The sequence below is a fragment of the Hyposmocoma kahamanoa genome, unplaced genomic scaffold, assembly GCF_003589595.1.
Source record: "Hyposmocoma kahamanoa isolate Upper Pololo Valley unplaced genomic scaffold, ASM358959v1 289, whole genome shotgun sequence".
Taxonomy (NCBI): Eukaryota; Metazoa; Arthropoda; class Insecta; order Lepidoptera; family Cosmopterigidae; genus Hyposmocoma; species Hyposmocoma kahamanoa.
In genome coordinates this window covers 259,338-274,135 of record NW_020653777.1, presented here as the reverse complement: position 1 = coordinate 274,135, position 14,798 = coordinate 259,338, and the positions used below count along the sequence as shown (strand labels likewise).

Sequence of the window (14,798 nt, the reverse complement as noted above, 5' to 3'; positions counted from 1 at the left end):
CCACTGAGGTACCCTCCGTCCAACAAAAAAGAATCATAACAAATGTTCACGTTTGAAGAATAATCGGTAGTAATTTTATATTTACTTTTTCATAAATATGTAAAAACACCTTAGTAGAGGATGGAAAAAAAATCAAAGTTTTATTGACATGTCTCAAATTTGAAATAAAAAAAAGTCGACTCAAATTCATTTCTTCTAACATTACAGGAAGTACAATCGGGTCAATGTAGTATCATCAAATGACCGATTTGCTTGTGAAAATGACAAGACCATCGAAAACTAAACCATATAATATTTATTTCTTATTCTATACAAAACAACTAATTAATATGAACTAATATAATGCGCAGGCCACTTCGCGAACGAAGCTAACTAACAAGCTTAGTTATCGTAGCCGGGGCATCGTTTCATACTTCGGTTCACACCGCAAACTAAGCTAACCGAAGTACCCAACGATCCGGCTAGCTATGTAAAATATGTCGCCCTTCTGCCGCGTTTACCCCCGCAAGTATCCATAGTCGCTAATTAGTACGTATTTTTAACCGAGTTTAAAAAAAGGAGTTGGTTATACGTTCGGCTGTATGTAAGTTTTATGTATGTTTCCGATTTCTCCGTCAATTGTGGACCGACTTTGAAAATTCTTTTTTGTTTTCTTAGCTAAGTTAGCTAGCTTCTTTCGCGGTGTGGCCTGTGCTTATTTATTAACTATTGTTATTCCGCAGTTTTCATGTCTTGCTCATCCTTTTCCGACAACTTTTGTTTCTCAAACATAATTCTTAGTTGTTCTGTCGCCGATATGGGTAGTCTGAAACCGAAGAAATACTTTAGCAAATGTGTTTAGAAATTTCAGTAATTAGCAACTGCATGATTTAATAAATATTTCTGTTATATGCATTTCATTGTAGTTGGACGGATTATGTTGCTCAAAAGCATAGCTCCTAATGTAAAGCGGTCCTCGAATGGCGACGTTGGAGAGAAAAACGCCCCAGAGGGACATTGCAGATCCGTTGGAAAGATGACATCAAGGTGGCACAGTGCAAGTACAAGTGGTTTTTTTAGCAGAAGAGCTCCTTGTGACAGAGTTCGTCCAAGGAAGTACTGCCACCTTGCCTATTTCTACCGCCAAGCAGTAATGTTAGCATTACTGCGTTCCGGTTTAGAAGAGTAAGGGTGCTGGTGAAATTATAGGCACTCATGTCTCAGGCGTGAAGAGGCATATTGTAGGCAGGCAGGGTGGAGGTGGCTAGTGCAGTGAGGATTTCATCGCTGCACTAGGTTCCTTCGCGTTTGGATACCACTTTCCACTTAACATCAGGTGGAGTGGAGTCATTTGCCTGTCATGTATAGAAAAAAAAAAAAAAAAAAAAAAAGGGTGACAGGCACAGTGACAGTGCTGTAGTGCAGTTTTTGCGAAATAAAGCCCTGATTGACACTGCAACTGTCATGGACAAGCGTGTAGCTTACCATGAGTCGCACGACTTGTTCGTCCCGTCACTTGATATTATGAAAAAAAAAGGAACTGAAGAGACCTATACTGATATAGTTGAGAACGGCTAGAACAATCTGCAGTGGCCTGTGTGGAAGTTCTTAAATGACCTTTACAACACCAGCTCTACAACCAAGCACCCATGTACTAGCAATCCCAGAAAACACTTCTAGCTACTTTGCGTTGAATTTGCGGAATTCACTCCCAGAAACAGTAATTAGATGCTCTGACAGTGAATAGTTTCAAAACTAACAACAATGTACAAGTGCAATGATAGACACGCAACAGCTCGAAGAGCTGCTATGTATTAAATAAATAATAATTTATTATTAAATAAAATTGATTTTATTTAATAATAAATTTTTCTCTTTTCTTAATTCCATAATTTTGAGTTATAACAGTTCATGTGCGAAATGTTTCTCATTCCATTCCATTCCCATCCCTTCCCTTCCCTTCCACACAATTTTAAGCAGTTTGACCTTGAAAAAAATCTTACCGATTATTAACTCCGAATTTAGCATCAGGCAAATTCGCAACGTTCAATTCCGAATCCTTAAAGGTAAATGGTGTCCATGGTCCTTGCACAGACGGGTACTCTGTGTGCTGAAATTTTCGTAGCCGTACGGACGACACATCCCCATGCTGTGTACGGAGCACTTCGATCCATTTTGTTATTTCCGAGTGTGTTTTGTTGTGTAAGCTCATCCAAACTCGTTCGCCGTTTACTGTAAAAGAAGTACAGACATTTTTGGAGTCAGACAGAGTTCCAGAGACTGCTTCAAGAGTATTGCAATAGCACCTTGATAAGATACATTCTTGGATGAATAACTGGAGAATCAAAGCTAGCGCAGCAAAGTCCAATCACATCACGTTTACATTGAGAAGAGACGATTGCCCTATTGTGAAACTAGGAGATGTAATACCCCACAATATTGTTGTTAAATACTTGGGATTCTACCTTGACCGCAGGACACAACAAAAAGTAAAGAGAACGGACACTCTCCGCCCCTCCCTAGCTTTAGATACCGCACCACGCCCCGCACATCGGTCACATTGACTGAACGACAACAAGGTTGCCGGCGAGCCGTTTTCGCGCGAAAACGGCTTTGATATTTGAATATACTTTTCATTTATTCATTACGAAACTTGTACGTTAATATAAAACATAATTTTTCGTTACTATTTATAATGGTGGTGAATTGTGCTGTTGACGGCTGTTTATCATCATTTTCCGAAAGATGAAACGAAGTAAGTAAAAAAACTTATGCCTGAGAGTCAGTCAGTTATTGTTTTCTTCATTTATTTACTGCAGAGTAATATATGTATGTATAAAAAATACAGATTTATTATATCAATATAATGAGGCGCCGTGACTTCGTGAGCTAGTAGACAAGAGTTCTCGAATAATATACGTAGTAGCGAATATACCTAATTATTATCTAAGTAATGTTGATCAACTTGGACACGCAATTTCAAATACCTTGGTTACCTTATTTAAAAGTACAGTCCAAAATATAACATTTTAAGTGCTTTTAATATATTTTTTAAATAAATCTTCAATATTACTCTAGTTAGTGAATTAATGAAATATATGATATTATATCGATATAAATACATAATAGACATATGTAATTATTAGGATTCTGTAAAGTGTATATAGTAATCTGTGCTGCATTCTATTATTAGAATTATAGATTCGCGTTAGCATTTTCGCTATGTTGCCGCTCCAACGTAACAGTGCAAGAAAGTGATGGGTAACCCTGCCACTTCACGCACACATTTGCGCGTGTGCAGATAGCGCCTTGCTATATGTAGTAGTAGTAGGTAAATAATTTTCGACCATTGTATGGAGTGTCCGGGGTGTGACCGCAGACAAATCTGGAAAACACACATACAAAAGAAGCGTGACGAGGTCAACAACAAATTCAGATCATTCGAATGGCTTCTGGGCAAAAATCCCGATTGTCTCTTGAGAACAACTTAACCATCAAAACAGTCGTCAAACCGGTTTGGAGTTATGGATTACAACTGTGGGGATCAGCAAGTATATCAAACTTGGAGATATTACAGAGGTTCCAAAATGGTGTGCTCAAAACTCTGGTAAATGCTCCATGGTTCACAAAAATGTATGATATTCACAAATCTCAACTGTCCAACAGGAGATAAGTAGCATGACAAAAGCCTATAAGGACAAAATCTCACGACATGAAAATAGGCTTACACAAGCTCTGAACGAACCGCTAAGTAACAGACGATTGAAGAGGCGCCACATGTGGGACTAAAGGAAGGAGTAATTGGAAAGACGAAGGCCTAACATAGGGCGGGCGAGCCTAACACGCCAAATAGATCATAACAAAACAACTGCTCATGGTCCATGGACCGAACATACGTCGCAAAAAGCATCATATAAAAAAATATTAATACAAATATCGAACGAAATGTCGGTAGAAGACCCTTGGTTTAAAGAATTTGAGCGAATGGTTTGGCTGCAGTAGCACCTCGCTCTTCCGATCTTTAGAGCGGCAGTCTCTAAAGTCTGGATTGTCATGATAGGAGCTTAGCCTCCGATAGGAGAAGAACCCCAAGAATTTGAAGATTGAAGTTTCCAACGCGCTTTGGATCAACGTGGTGAATTGTGACTTGCCCTAAATGGAAATGACTCCCTAATTGTTACTTTTCTTTATTGAATTACAAAAGATCCGGCTGGATTTGAACCAGCCGTCATCTAGCAAACCGTGTTAGGCGCTATGCCAACTAAGCCACGGAACAAAATATGAACCTTACGAAATTTTCTGTGTGCATCTTTGTTTTTGGTTTTTAAAGACTTTTTTGCAGTAGCACCATATGTGAGAAATCTATTTCTTCACTCAGCCAGGTACCTTTACAGCAGGTTTTCTTAACCTGTGGTCCATGGATCCATAAGAGGCCCGTGTAATAAAAATAAGGGGACTGGGGGGTGGGTCCATGGCGAGCCTACCAAACATAATGCATTAATATATGAATATGGTATAGAAAATGTTGTGAGTAAACAGGTACTGTGCACGTGACTTTTTGAACTTTGTACCCTTTGCCGGCCATCGGAGCCAGCGGGAACCGCGAGACAATCCCTCCTTCATTTTTTCGAGAAGGTTCCGTGGTCTCTTTAAAATTTTGAGAGGGATCTATAACTAGAAAGAGGTTAAGAAACCTTGCTTTAGAACTATGCTAGGCAGGCATTTAGGATGCTTCGGCAGGTTCGTTATGTTTAACATTACGACTGATCTGAACAGAAGTTAGGTGCGAGCACGATGTCGTGACTGTATGCCTCGGCATGTGTTACCGTCGCATGTAGGGATACCAAAAGATCCCCTGCCAAATCTCCCACCGATGGGCACTGGGCTTAGTAAATAATAATAACATTTATGACACTTACAATATTCTCCAACAACAACAGCACTACGGTGTCTTCGAGGCTTCAGGTAGACAACGATACCAGGGTTCTCTTTTGCAAAGTCTACTAGATTTTGTTCTATATAATCTCTGAAACATGACAATTAATATGTAAATAATAAATACATGTATCATAAAAACTTAAAGATATATATTTCTGGTTGTAAATTTATGGGCAAGTAAAGACAATGTCAGTTTATTGCTTTTAAATTATACTTGAAATTGTCATATGGATTAAACTATACTCATTCATAAGGCAGATTCCCCTGAGAAGAATGAGTAAGAGATATAAGTAGCATTCTTCTTTGTAAATAAAAATTTGTACACAGTTATCATTTATAATATTTACTTTAAATATCAACGCTGGAGATAAACTGCAATGGCTAAATGGTCACTAAGTATTTTTGTCATCCAAGTAAGCAGAAGCTGTATATAAATATTTAACAGACTTCAAAAAAGGAGGATGCCCTCTGTTGGACAGTATTTTTTTAGTGAAAGTTATGCAATTACACTGGTATTTGTGAACCGATTTTGACGATTCTTTTTTGTTGGAAAGTCTGTCCCATTTCAATTTGAAGACAATATTCTACCTCTAAGGGAGGAAAACTAGGATGTATCCAGTATCACGCACTTTCCGTTAACCTTTTGGGGTAGATGTTTTTGAAAGTTTTAAAAGCTCGCAAATGGCAAATTTTGAATATCAACCGAAGTCATATTGTAGGAGCGTATACATTGCCTCTCAAACAAATTTGTGAAGACGACTGCTAAGAACAGCGACTTCATTTTTATTCCTCATATTAACGTTATATTTATCACAATTTTTCATACAGAATTACTTTATCAAATTTTCATTAATGTGCTGTGACGTCAGTGTAAGAATACGCAATACTCAATATATTTATTGCATTCATATAGTATACATGTCTTAAATTTAAAATAATGCTACACATATGAGCCCTTTATTAGGGATAACAATAGCAGCAGAGGTAGGCCGAGGTTTCAATTATTAATTAAAATTGTTATTTATCAAATAATAATATTTAAAAAAATGTCATATAATAATAAAGAAATACGTCATATTATGAGTAGAATTATGTCACTTGAAAGTTTGAATTTAATTAGATTACAGTAGCATAACTTTATAGTATATAATTAACATTTATTGTAATATTATTATTTTTATTTGTCATCAAAGTATTCATTTAAATTGTAATAGCATTTATTAATAAGATGTAATTTTAATTTATTTAGAAACAGTGAATACTTTTCCTCTTTTTTAATAATGGGTGGGAGCTCATTGAATATCCTCACCGACATCGAGTGGGGACTTGAGCTGTGTGGGGGCTTGAGCAATCTATTGCGTGGTCTAAAAGTGTGTCGTTGAGGCAGGTCATCAGTGTTAGTGTAAAAGTCAGGGTGTTGTTTAATAAATTTACAAATTTCTAAAATATTATAGAACACAAAGTCAAAATTTTAAATCGTTTAAAGTGCGGTCTGCAGCTATCCGCACTCAAATTGCAAAGAATTGCATCTTTTCTGGATTGTAGATATTTCTTGTGCGTGCACACTATTTCCCCAAAGGATAATTCCATAACTTAGGTAGGAATGAGTGTAAGCAAGCAAGTCATTAGGTCAGTCATTTTCTTTATCTCTCTCAATGCGTACATGAAACTAGACAACTTTTTCTTAATTTTTTGTATATGACATTTCCAATTCAAATGCGTGTCTATATTTAAACCCAGCAAAGTGAATTAAAAAATGTATTAAAGAATGTTAGTTTCTTTAAACTTATCTCTCAAAGACATCTTTTTCCGGACATTCATTCTTTCCTTTCGTTTTCACTAGTCCTATTGAGTAGTTCTATTATCGTCATTATTAATACGAAAATTTTAAACTATAACAAAACGCATGAATTTTCGCGCTCAAATATTTACATAGTTTCGGTAAAATGTGTGAATTGTGAATGAATGACATTTGTAAAAAATATTCATCATTGAAATTTCATTTGCAATTATTTCATGGTAATTTTTTTAATGAAATAATTGCTTTTATTCCCGGTAATTGTATTAAATTTTATTTTAATAATACTAAATACAGAATTCGTGGGAAAAATCATTCCAAGTTGGTAGTTAAATTGACTTGGTTCTATTTTTATCCCGAAATTAATAATTCATGCCATTTTGTATCTACAGTTCAATCAAATAAACTATCGCTGCTTTACATTCACTTAAATCTAGATTACCTAAGACCACGGCTCCCTCCGTGACTTTTACAGAATTTAAGAACAATTCTTTGCAATTGACACACATATCGGCCAACTCCGTTCTGCAACGGTGCTCTTACAAAGCCGGACTTCAGAAATAAGTTGCTATTCGACATTCTTCTAAATTAAATATTTATTTTAATTTTATTTTGCATCTAAAAAATGCTATACATTTTAGGTTATAATTTCGTATCGTTTAGAAATTGTGTATTTCTGACATTTGATTTTCGTTCAGAAATTTACAGGTGAAGCGGGGAGTTAAGAGGGAGCATGCCAAAAAGTTTTGACGTTGGCTCCGCCCAAATTTGTGAAACAAATATATGCCTGAACTTCGCGTGACATGCGACAGGAGATGTTGAATTTTGCTCATTAAGAGTACCAAATTCGTTTTAGCGGAATAACTCTAAAACTAAAGGGATTAAAAAAAAATCCGTAGTGACAGTTGTCGATTATGCATAAATATAATTAATTATCTAATTTTTGTCCTAATAACCTGTAGCATTTCGAGGATGAATCGAAAAAATGTGAAAATTAGAGGTCATTTCGTGATTTTCATCTATTGACGAAACTTTATTGTTTTGTTTCTGATTAATGTCTATGCTTGAATATATCGTGTAGTTACTCATACAATATTTTATTTTTAACTTTAAAGTAGATATACCCCTCTAAAATCAAATCGAAGATTAGGAATTTTTCCTCTGCTCCCTCTTAAGCTACTGCTCGTTCACTACGTTGACCTCTCTGAAAGAACGAGCAAAAAACTCTAGGGACTGTTCTTTTCAAATGAACTTAAATGCTATGTAATACACTTTTAATCTAATTTGTTTTTTAACAAACAGATCCAGTGTCTACACTTTAGAAGTAATTATTATAGTACTCATATTAAAGGAAAATCTACCATGATAGTCTAACGTAACCTGAAGCAGAGGTTCGTCGGTTTGAATCCGGGCTTGCACCTCGAAATTTCATCTGAAATTTTTCATGGACGGTGTAAGAAAACATTATAATTATTATAATTTAATGGATTACCTACATGAATTTAATGAATAAATAAAACATCCATATGTACAAAATAAACAGTGAATATTTATTTTCACAACCTTCACTTACAACTAACTTAATAACTAAATAGCAACTTTTATAACCTTAAAAAGGCTACCTTTACTGTAACAAAAAAAGGAGTGAAAAAAGAAACAATCAACATATAAGTGCTCCCTCACATTAAATAGTTTTTCAACAAAGTTCTCATTAACTTTTTTGTAAAAACTACTTGAATTTGAATATTGAAAAACTTAAGAAAGAACGTTTAATTGAAAAAAAAATGAATGAGATCACACTTCTTTGAAATTATAACGCTTCAGCCGCGCTACTAGAAATTTTATTATAATATTTAGAAGCGCAGCTGCAGCGCCACGTTTGTCAAATCAAATACTCCTTTATTCCATAGGTAGAATTTTACACTTGAAAATGTAATTTTTTAAGCTACTGCTCGTTTACTGTGTTGACTTCCTTGTGAGGAACGAGCAAGAAACTCTAGGGATTGCTCTTTTCAAACAAACGCTATGGAATAAATACACTTTGAATATATCTTAAATATTATTTTTGTGGAATCTAGACTTATGTCGTCTTTCCATACATCTTTATCTAACACGGAATCTTCAATTATAATATGACTTTTCAATTAAAATACTTTTGATGTAAGTTTTAAACTTAATTAAGCTCCGGATCTTATTATATATAATATATAAAAACGTATACCGTTTGCAGACTCACAGCGTTTCTATAAGCGTCAAATTTGAGGGCACCTAAAACGTTTTATAAACGCTTTACTATATATAAATCTAAAACTTATAGATACGACTCTTATTTGATTATATTTTTTTCGACAATTGAGATTTAACCTCACTATTGTAATCTGTCAAAACGGCCATCATAGGGTCGTATTCTAAAACTGTTGAGTATGATTCAAAGCACTAGAAATCATACTCAAGTCCTTGCCATTAGGGTTGTATTTCCAGTGCTTGAAATCATACTCAAGTCTGCTCAAATCCTGACTTGAGCATTGAGTACAGTTCTGGAATACGACCCTCACAGTGCCGGTACTGTAGTTACAAAAACATATCGAGTAGGTACCTATATAACCAAAAATAGAGACGAAATAAGGGCCATATATTCCTGGTAACACATTAGCGATACAGCTCTTATAAATATCAGCTCCCGTTTGCACTGAAATATAGACAGGCCAACTACTGACCTGTGTGTACGTCTCCGCATATTCCAAAAAATATTCTGTATTTATTGTAATAAAGATAATATCTCTAGCAATGGGGGGCCGATTCATTCGGTGCCGTAGGAAACAGTAAAACATCTAATTAGGAAAGAAACGGAATCACTTTTCATCGGTAATTAATTATTAAATATGTAATTTTGCAATTTACGTCCATTATAGCAAAGCTCAAGTTAACTGGTCGACTTGAAGTGAAACTGTTGACGATACCCATTAACGACACCCGTCAATAGTTTCGAACTCGGGCTAGCCAATCGGAGCGCTGTTGTCACCGTAAATGGTATGGCAGAATAGTTTTCAAACAAAATAATTGACATTTCGTCTCTATTTCTGGTTATACACTCGATGCAAAAACATGATATTTAAATGAACTAAATAATGCAACTAATAAAGCGGCATCTCTTGTAAGCCGCAGCTCTGCGGCTGAGTCAACAAAAAACCTTCATAGGTTTCTCACAAATGGCACTATGGCAAAAGTACCGTTTAAATAAAAAACGAAGATCGGCAATAAGCACGTAGAGAAATTCGTGAGGTCTGCAGATTCGCTTTGTAGCTGAGCTAGGGGAGTGGCAAGCCCCGGTCTGGCAAATCTAGCAACATCGTGGGAATTTTTTGACACCGAACTAGTGGAGAATTTTCACAAAAAATATGAATACTATGGCAATAAGAATATGATATTCAATAAAATTGTCAACCTCTGTGGCTTAACGCTATAGTGGGCGCTGGGTGCGGAAGTCCCTGACTCGATTTCCGGTATGACCAATTTGGAGCTGCTTTTTGTCACAAAAATAAATCATAATAAAAAGAATGAAATAAGCGATGAAAGTTTGTATGGGGAACCAATTATTTCTCAAGTAGTACAGTAGGCTACTCAGTTAGTGGCTTTATAAGGACATAAAAGCTCATTCGTTAATTTCAGAGGGGTTATCAATTTCAATTTTAAACTGTATATCAAATTTGTTTTCGTTTCTACTCGGAGAAACATCAACTTCTTTAATACGGCATTTCTTAACGTGTACACCAAAATATTTCAAGTTAAAAAAAAATTTACCACAACATTCACATTTAACAGGTAAATTCTTGCTATGAGCATTTTTCATGTGAATTTTAACTCTTTCTTCAGATTTCAGTTTTTTATTACATATTTTGCAAAAATGTCTGGTAATATCTCCATTGTTGATTTGAACATTACAAAGTCCATTAATATTATTATTAATAACTCCGTGTACTGTACCTCCTTTCACATTATCGTCATCAACTGTAACATTTATTTCGTGACCGTAATGATAAAAACTTAAATCATCTCTCCTAATTTTATTGGCACGATCACACCAATCTCCTCTTTTAATCTCACTGTCATCATGAACATCGTGATCACAAATATTAACTTTGAAATCATCATGAACATTTGAATTGACATTGATTTGATTGTTGTCATTTTTATTTATATCTTTCTTACAATTCCCTATATTATTGATGTTCAGCTGATCATTGACACTATCATGAATATCAACTTCGTAATTATCATGAACATTTGAATTTACATTAATTTGACTATTGTTACTCTTATTTATATCTCTTTTAAAATTGCCTATATTATTATTGTTCAGCTGATCATTGGCAGGAGCACGAATATCAACTTTGACATCATCATGAACATTTGAATTTCCACTGATTTGACTAGCAATGTCGAGATGTTCATTGTCGTCAACAATCACATCTCCATTCATGTCATCATGATCAATTTTATCCTCTCTGGCATTTTGTGTGCCAATATTACATTTTTTGACATGATAATAAAGACACGTCGTTGAGTACATTTTGCCACATCTTGGGCATAGCTTTTTCTCATGTGTATTACCAACGTGTATTCTAACTTGCCGTTCACTTTTAAACTGTTTGCCACATATTCGACATTTGGATTTTTTACTACTGTCACAATGTACCCTCCTCATATGAGAACCCAAATAAACTGCACTCTTCAACACAGACTTACAAATTTGACATGTAACTTTCTCACTGTGACAGTTTCTGACGTGTTTATTAAGACAGTCTACGCTTTTGAAAGCTTTTGAACATTGTTCGCAAATGTATTCTTGAAAACTTTTAAATTGCGTTTTGACCAAGTGTACATGGTGGATATGTCTGTATAGATATTTATGACATTTGAATGACTTATTACATTGATCACATGTCAAATTGTCATTACAGTGTACCGTCCTTATATGATTATGCCAATTATGATAGTTAAATGTTTTATTACACGTTACACATTCATAGTTTGTTCTTCTTTTCAAATCTTGTTTATTGAGTGTATTTCTTTGTTTATTGTTTTCTTCATTGTGTTCGTTAATCATATGTTGGTCAAGTTCAGTCTTCTTTGCGTATAATAATTGACAGTATTGACACTGGTATAAGTCCAGTCTTGACAGTGGGATTGTCATATGGCTTAAATGGTGCTGCAGGAGAGCATATCTGTAATACAAATAACAAAAATATATATATATTTGGTGGTAGACTTCAACAAAGGAGGAGTTCTCAACTGGACACCTAAATCTAATAGTTAAGGCGAGTCATCCGATGAGAAGCGGGATAAGCTATATATAAGATCAAATGGTTTAGGTATTTATCATTAGATAACGGTCTTACAAAACATATACGATACACATGAGGATATTGTCTAAAGACATTCTTTAATCTAATTTGTTACACGATAGAAGGTACTTTACCCGATCATATAAAATCCCGAAAATAGGCTAAAATAAAAATCTACACGAGTGATTTAGGAATAAAATAACGTCGCCTTACTTTCTCAATCTCGTATCTTAAAGCACAACGTTACTGAAATGCAAAAAATGGATTGTATATACAAATTTTGCAGGCTAATTTCAGGTCACATTTCCTTCATATTCACAAACTGGCTTTTACCTATTCTTAAAGTATTGCATCCAAATTCACACCCTTGATGAAAAATTTCTATTTAACATACTAACACTTGTGTTTATATATTGTGTCCGTCCTTTCAGGTAAATCAACAGCTCCGCAGCATCAAAATTTAAATTCTATGTATTAAAACTTGCATTTCTCACATTGTCCTCCCACAATACTCGTTGTACCATAGTAACACAGCTGCAGTAGCCCTTACATTCTGCTAAGCGGAAAACTCGACACTGGCGAAATTTTAAAAAGAAGGAACCGCCATTGAGCGAAACGAAGAAGAAGAAGAAGATAAAAAATTTAAAATAAATAGGAAGTTTTGCAATCTCCTGAATAATCACTCTGCATAAGATACGAGTTTGAGAAAGTAAGGCATATAATTTTTATATGGAGATACATTTTTAAGTGTTTCTTAAATAATTTATTTATTATTACACTTTTCATTTTAAATTTACAATTAACAAAACAATGTGCATAAACCTATACAGATTTTTCGCACATTGTTCAGTCTACTACACATTGTACAATCTACACAATATAAAAAATGTAAAACATATTAAATATTGGAAATGAAACTATTTTTCCGGATTTAAATCGCGTATATTTGTTTTTTTCAAACAAACCGACGTTTCGGGCCCTTTACAGGTCGCATGGTCACGGTTGACTGTCAACTGACAGCTGACGCGCAACGAATATACGCGATTTAAATCCGGAAAAATAGTTTAATTTCCTATGTGTAACTATCGCGAAAACCTAAGAACTCGATACATATTAAATATTATTGTAGGTAACATAACAAAATGTCCGTGGCAAATATCACAGACAACACGCCAAAAGTATTTTAGAAAAAATAGGCACATAGATTACGTGCTAATGGTTAGGTGCAAACCAGCACCACTGCACCAGACAAACAATGTATTGCCACGTATTGATAACTGCTCGCGAGTTCGCTGTGAACGAAGTACTACAGAGAACCTGCAAATTTTTTTTTTCAACTGCAGCCCTTAAATTCACATTTATTTCAAAATTAGAACGGTTTAACGACACGCTGTGCCGCCCGTTGCTCTGTCAGTCGCCATCGGGCGCTTGTCAACGTTGGATAGTTATTTGTGTATGATAAACCGTGTACTCACAAGCAAGCTGTAACCGTAACTGTTATAAATTATGTTACCAAATAGTGTGTACGTGGTTCGCGAATTCGCAGTGAGCCGTCGATAACCAGTAGGGCTAACAGGCCAGAGCGCGACTTTAGCGAGAGCGACATGAAGTGCGCGATACTGCAGACTGTAGTGAAGACAGTTTCATTTAAATCAAATCAAAATAATCGTTATTTCATAGGTAAGCATTGTTACACTTGAAATGGTCACGTCGGTAAAATTCTACCGCTCATTCGTAAGGCAGGTACCCCTGAGAAGAAAACATTTGTACACATTCAACATTTACAATACATTTGTTTTTGCTTTCAAACATCAGAGATCGAGAGTACCTCCATGAGCTAAATGGGTTACTACCATAGATTTTTGTCATCCAAGTTGTATAGTAACCTTTAGTAGAAAGTTTTTGTTTTACTGTAGTTCTAAACCCCGTGAATGGCAAATTTTATATATCAACCGGAATTTTGTTATAGAAGTGTATACATTGCCCCTTAAATGAGTTTGTGACTGTGAAGACGACTATCAAGAACAGCTAGTTTATTTTTATTCCTCGTATTAATGTTATGTCTGTCACTATTTTTCATAAAGAAATTGCTCTTACCGTAAATTACATTTTCATAAATGTACTATGTTGCTAGTGTAAGAATGTTAATTTCCTTAAACTTATACCTATATGCATACAGAGTAGAACCTCAAGACTGTATTTTTGTTATAGTACAAGTTAGCGCTCTGCTAACTCATATGGTGGGTCAAGATCATTAAGTTCATGTATGCTTTGTGTAATATAGTGTTATTGGTTTTATTACTATATTGTAATAGAAAAGACTAGCCGTTCCTTGAGGCAACATTCATTGGTGCAAATAATATTTCTTCAACTATACCATGCTGGTCGGCCATGCAGGGGTCCTGGCTTCGATTCTCTTGTGAGTTTGGGTGTAAAATATGGTTGTCTATATGTGTATCCGTAGCACTTGTGATACAGAGTTTCTCTAGTACAGGGCTATCAGTGGTGTGGTGTGGTGTAGGTTATATTATTTGTCTTGATGAGACTACCGTAAGAAACACAACATAAGTGGTGATATCTTTTGAGGTCAGTTTTTTTTTTAATAAAAAAGGTATAAAATATAACATAAATAAAATAAAAAGGTATTTATTTCTCCACAAAATTTATGGAACATAATACTTAAAAATTCAATAGAAAAAAACAATTGCGTGATGTGGACAAAACGGTTAAAGACTCAG

General features: G+C 34.9%; 2 protein-coding genes across 2 annotated transcripts; both read right to left on the bottom strand.

The window, feature by feature from the left end:
• Positions 1-322: 322 nt before the first annotated feature.
• Positions 323-7,294, bottom strand: LOC113229205 (39S ribosomal protein L43, mitochondrial). Its single transcript, XM_026462726.1, has 4 exons — positions 7,158-7,294; positions 4,899-5,005; positions 1,983-2,211; positions 323-805 (listed from the first exon to the last, which is right to left on the bottom strand). Exons 1-4 carry the CDS (start codon positions 7,292-7,294, stop codon positions 712-714), a joined length of 567 nt encoding a protein of 188 aa, XP_026318511.1. The 3' UTR covers positions 323-711.
• Positions 7,295-10,367: 3,073 nt separating this feature from the next.
• LOC113229168 (putative uncharacterized protein DDB_G0286901) lies at positions 10,368-14,469 on the bottom strand. Its single transcript, XM_026462685.1, has 2 exons — positions 14,438-14,469; positions 10,368-11,940 (listed from the first exon to the last, which is right to left on the bottom strand). Exon 2 carries the CDS (start codon positions 11,907-11,909, stop codon positions 10,368-10,370), a length of 1,542 nt encoding a protein of 513 aa, XP_026318470.1. The 5' UTR covers positions 11,910-11,940; positions 14,438-14,469.
• Positions 14,470-14,798: the final 329 nt, after the last annotated feature.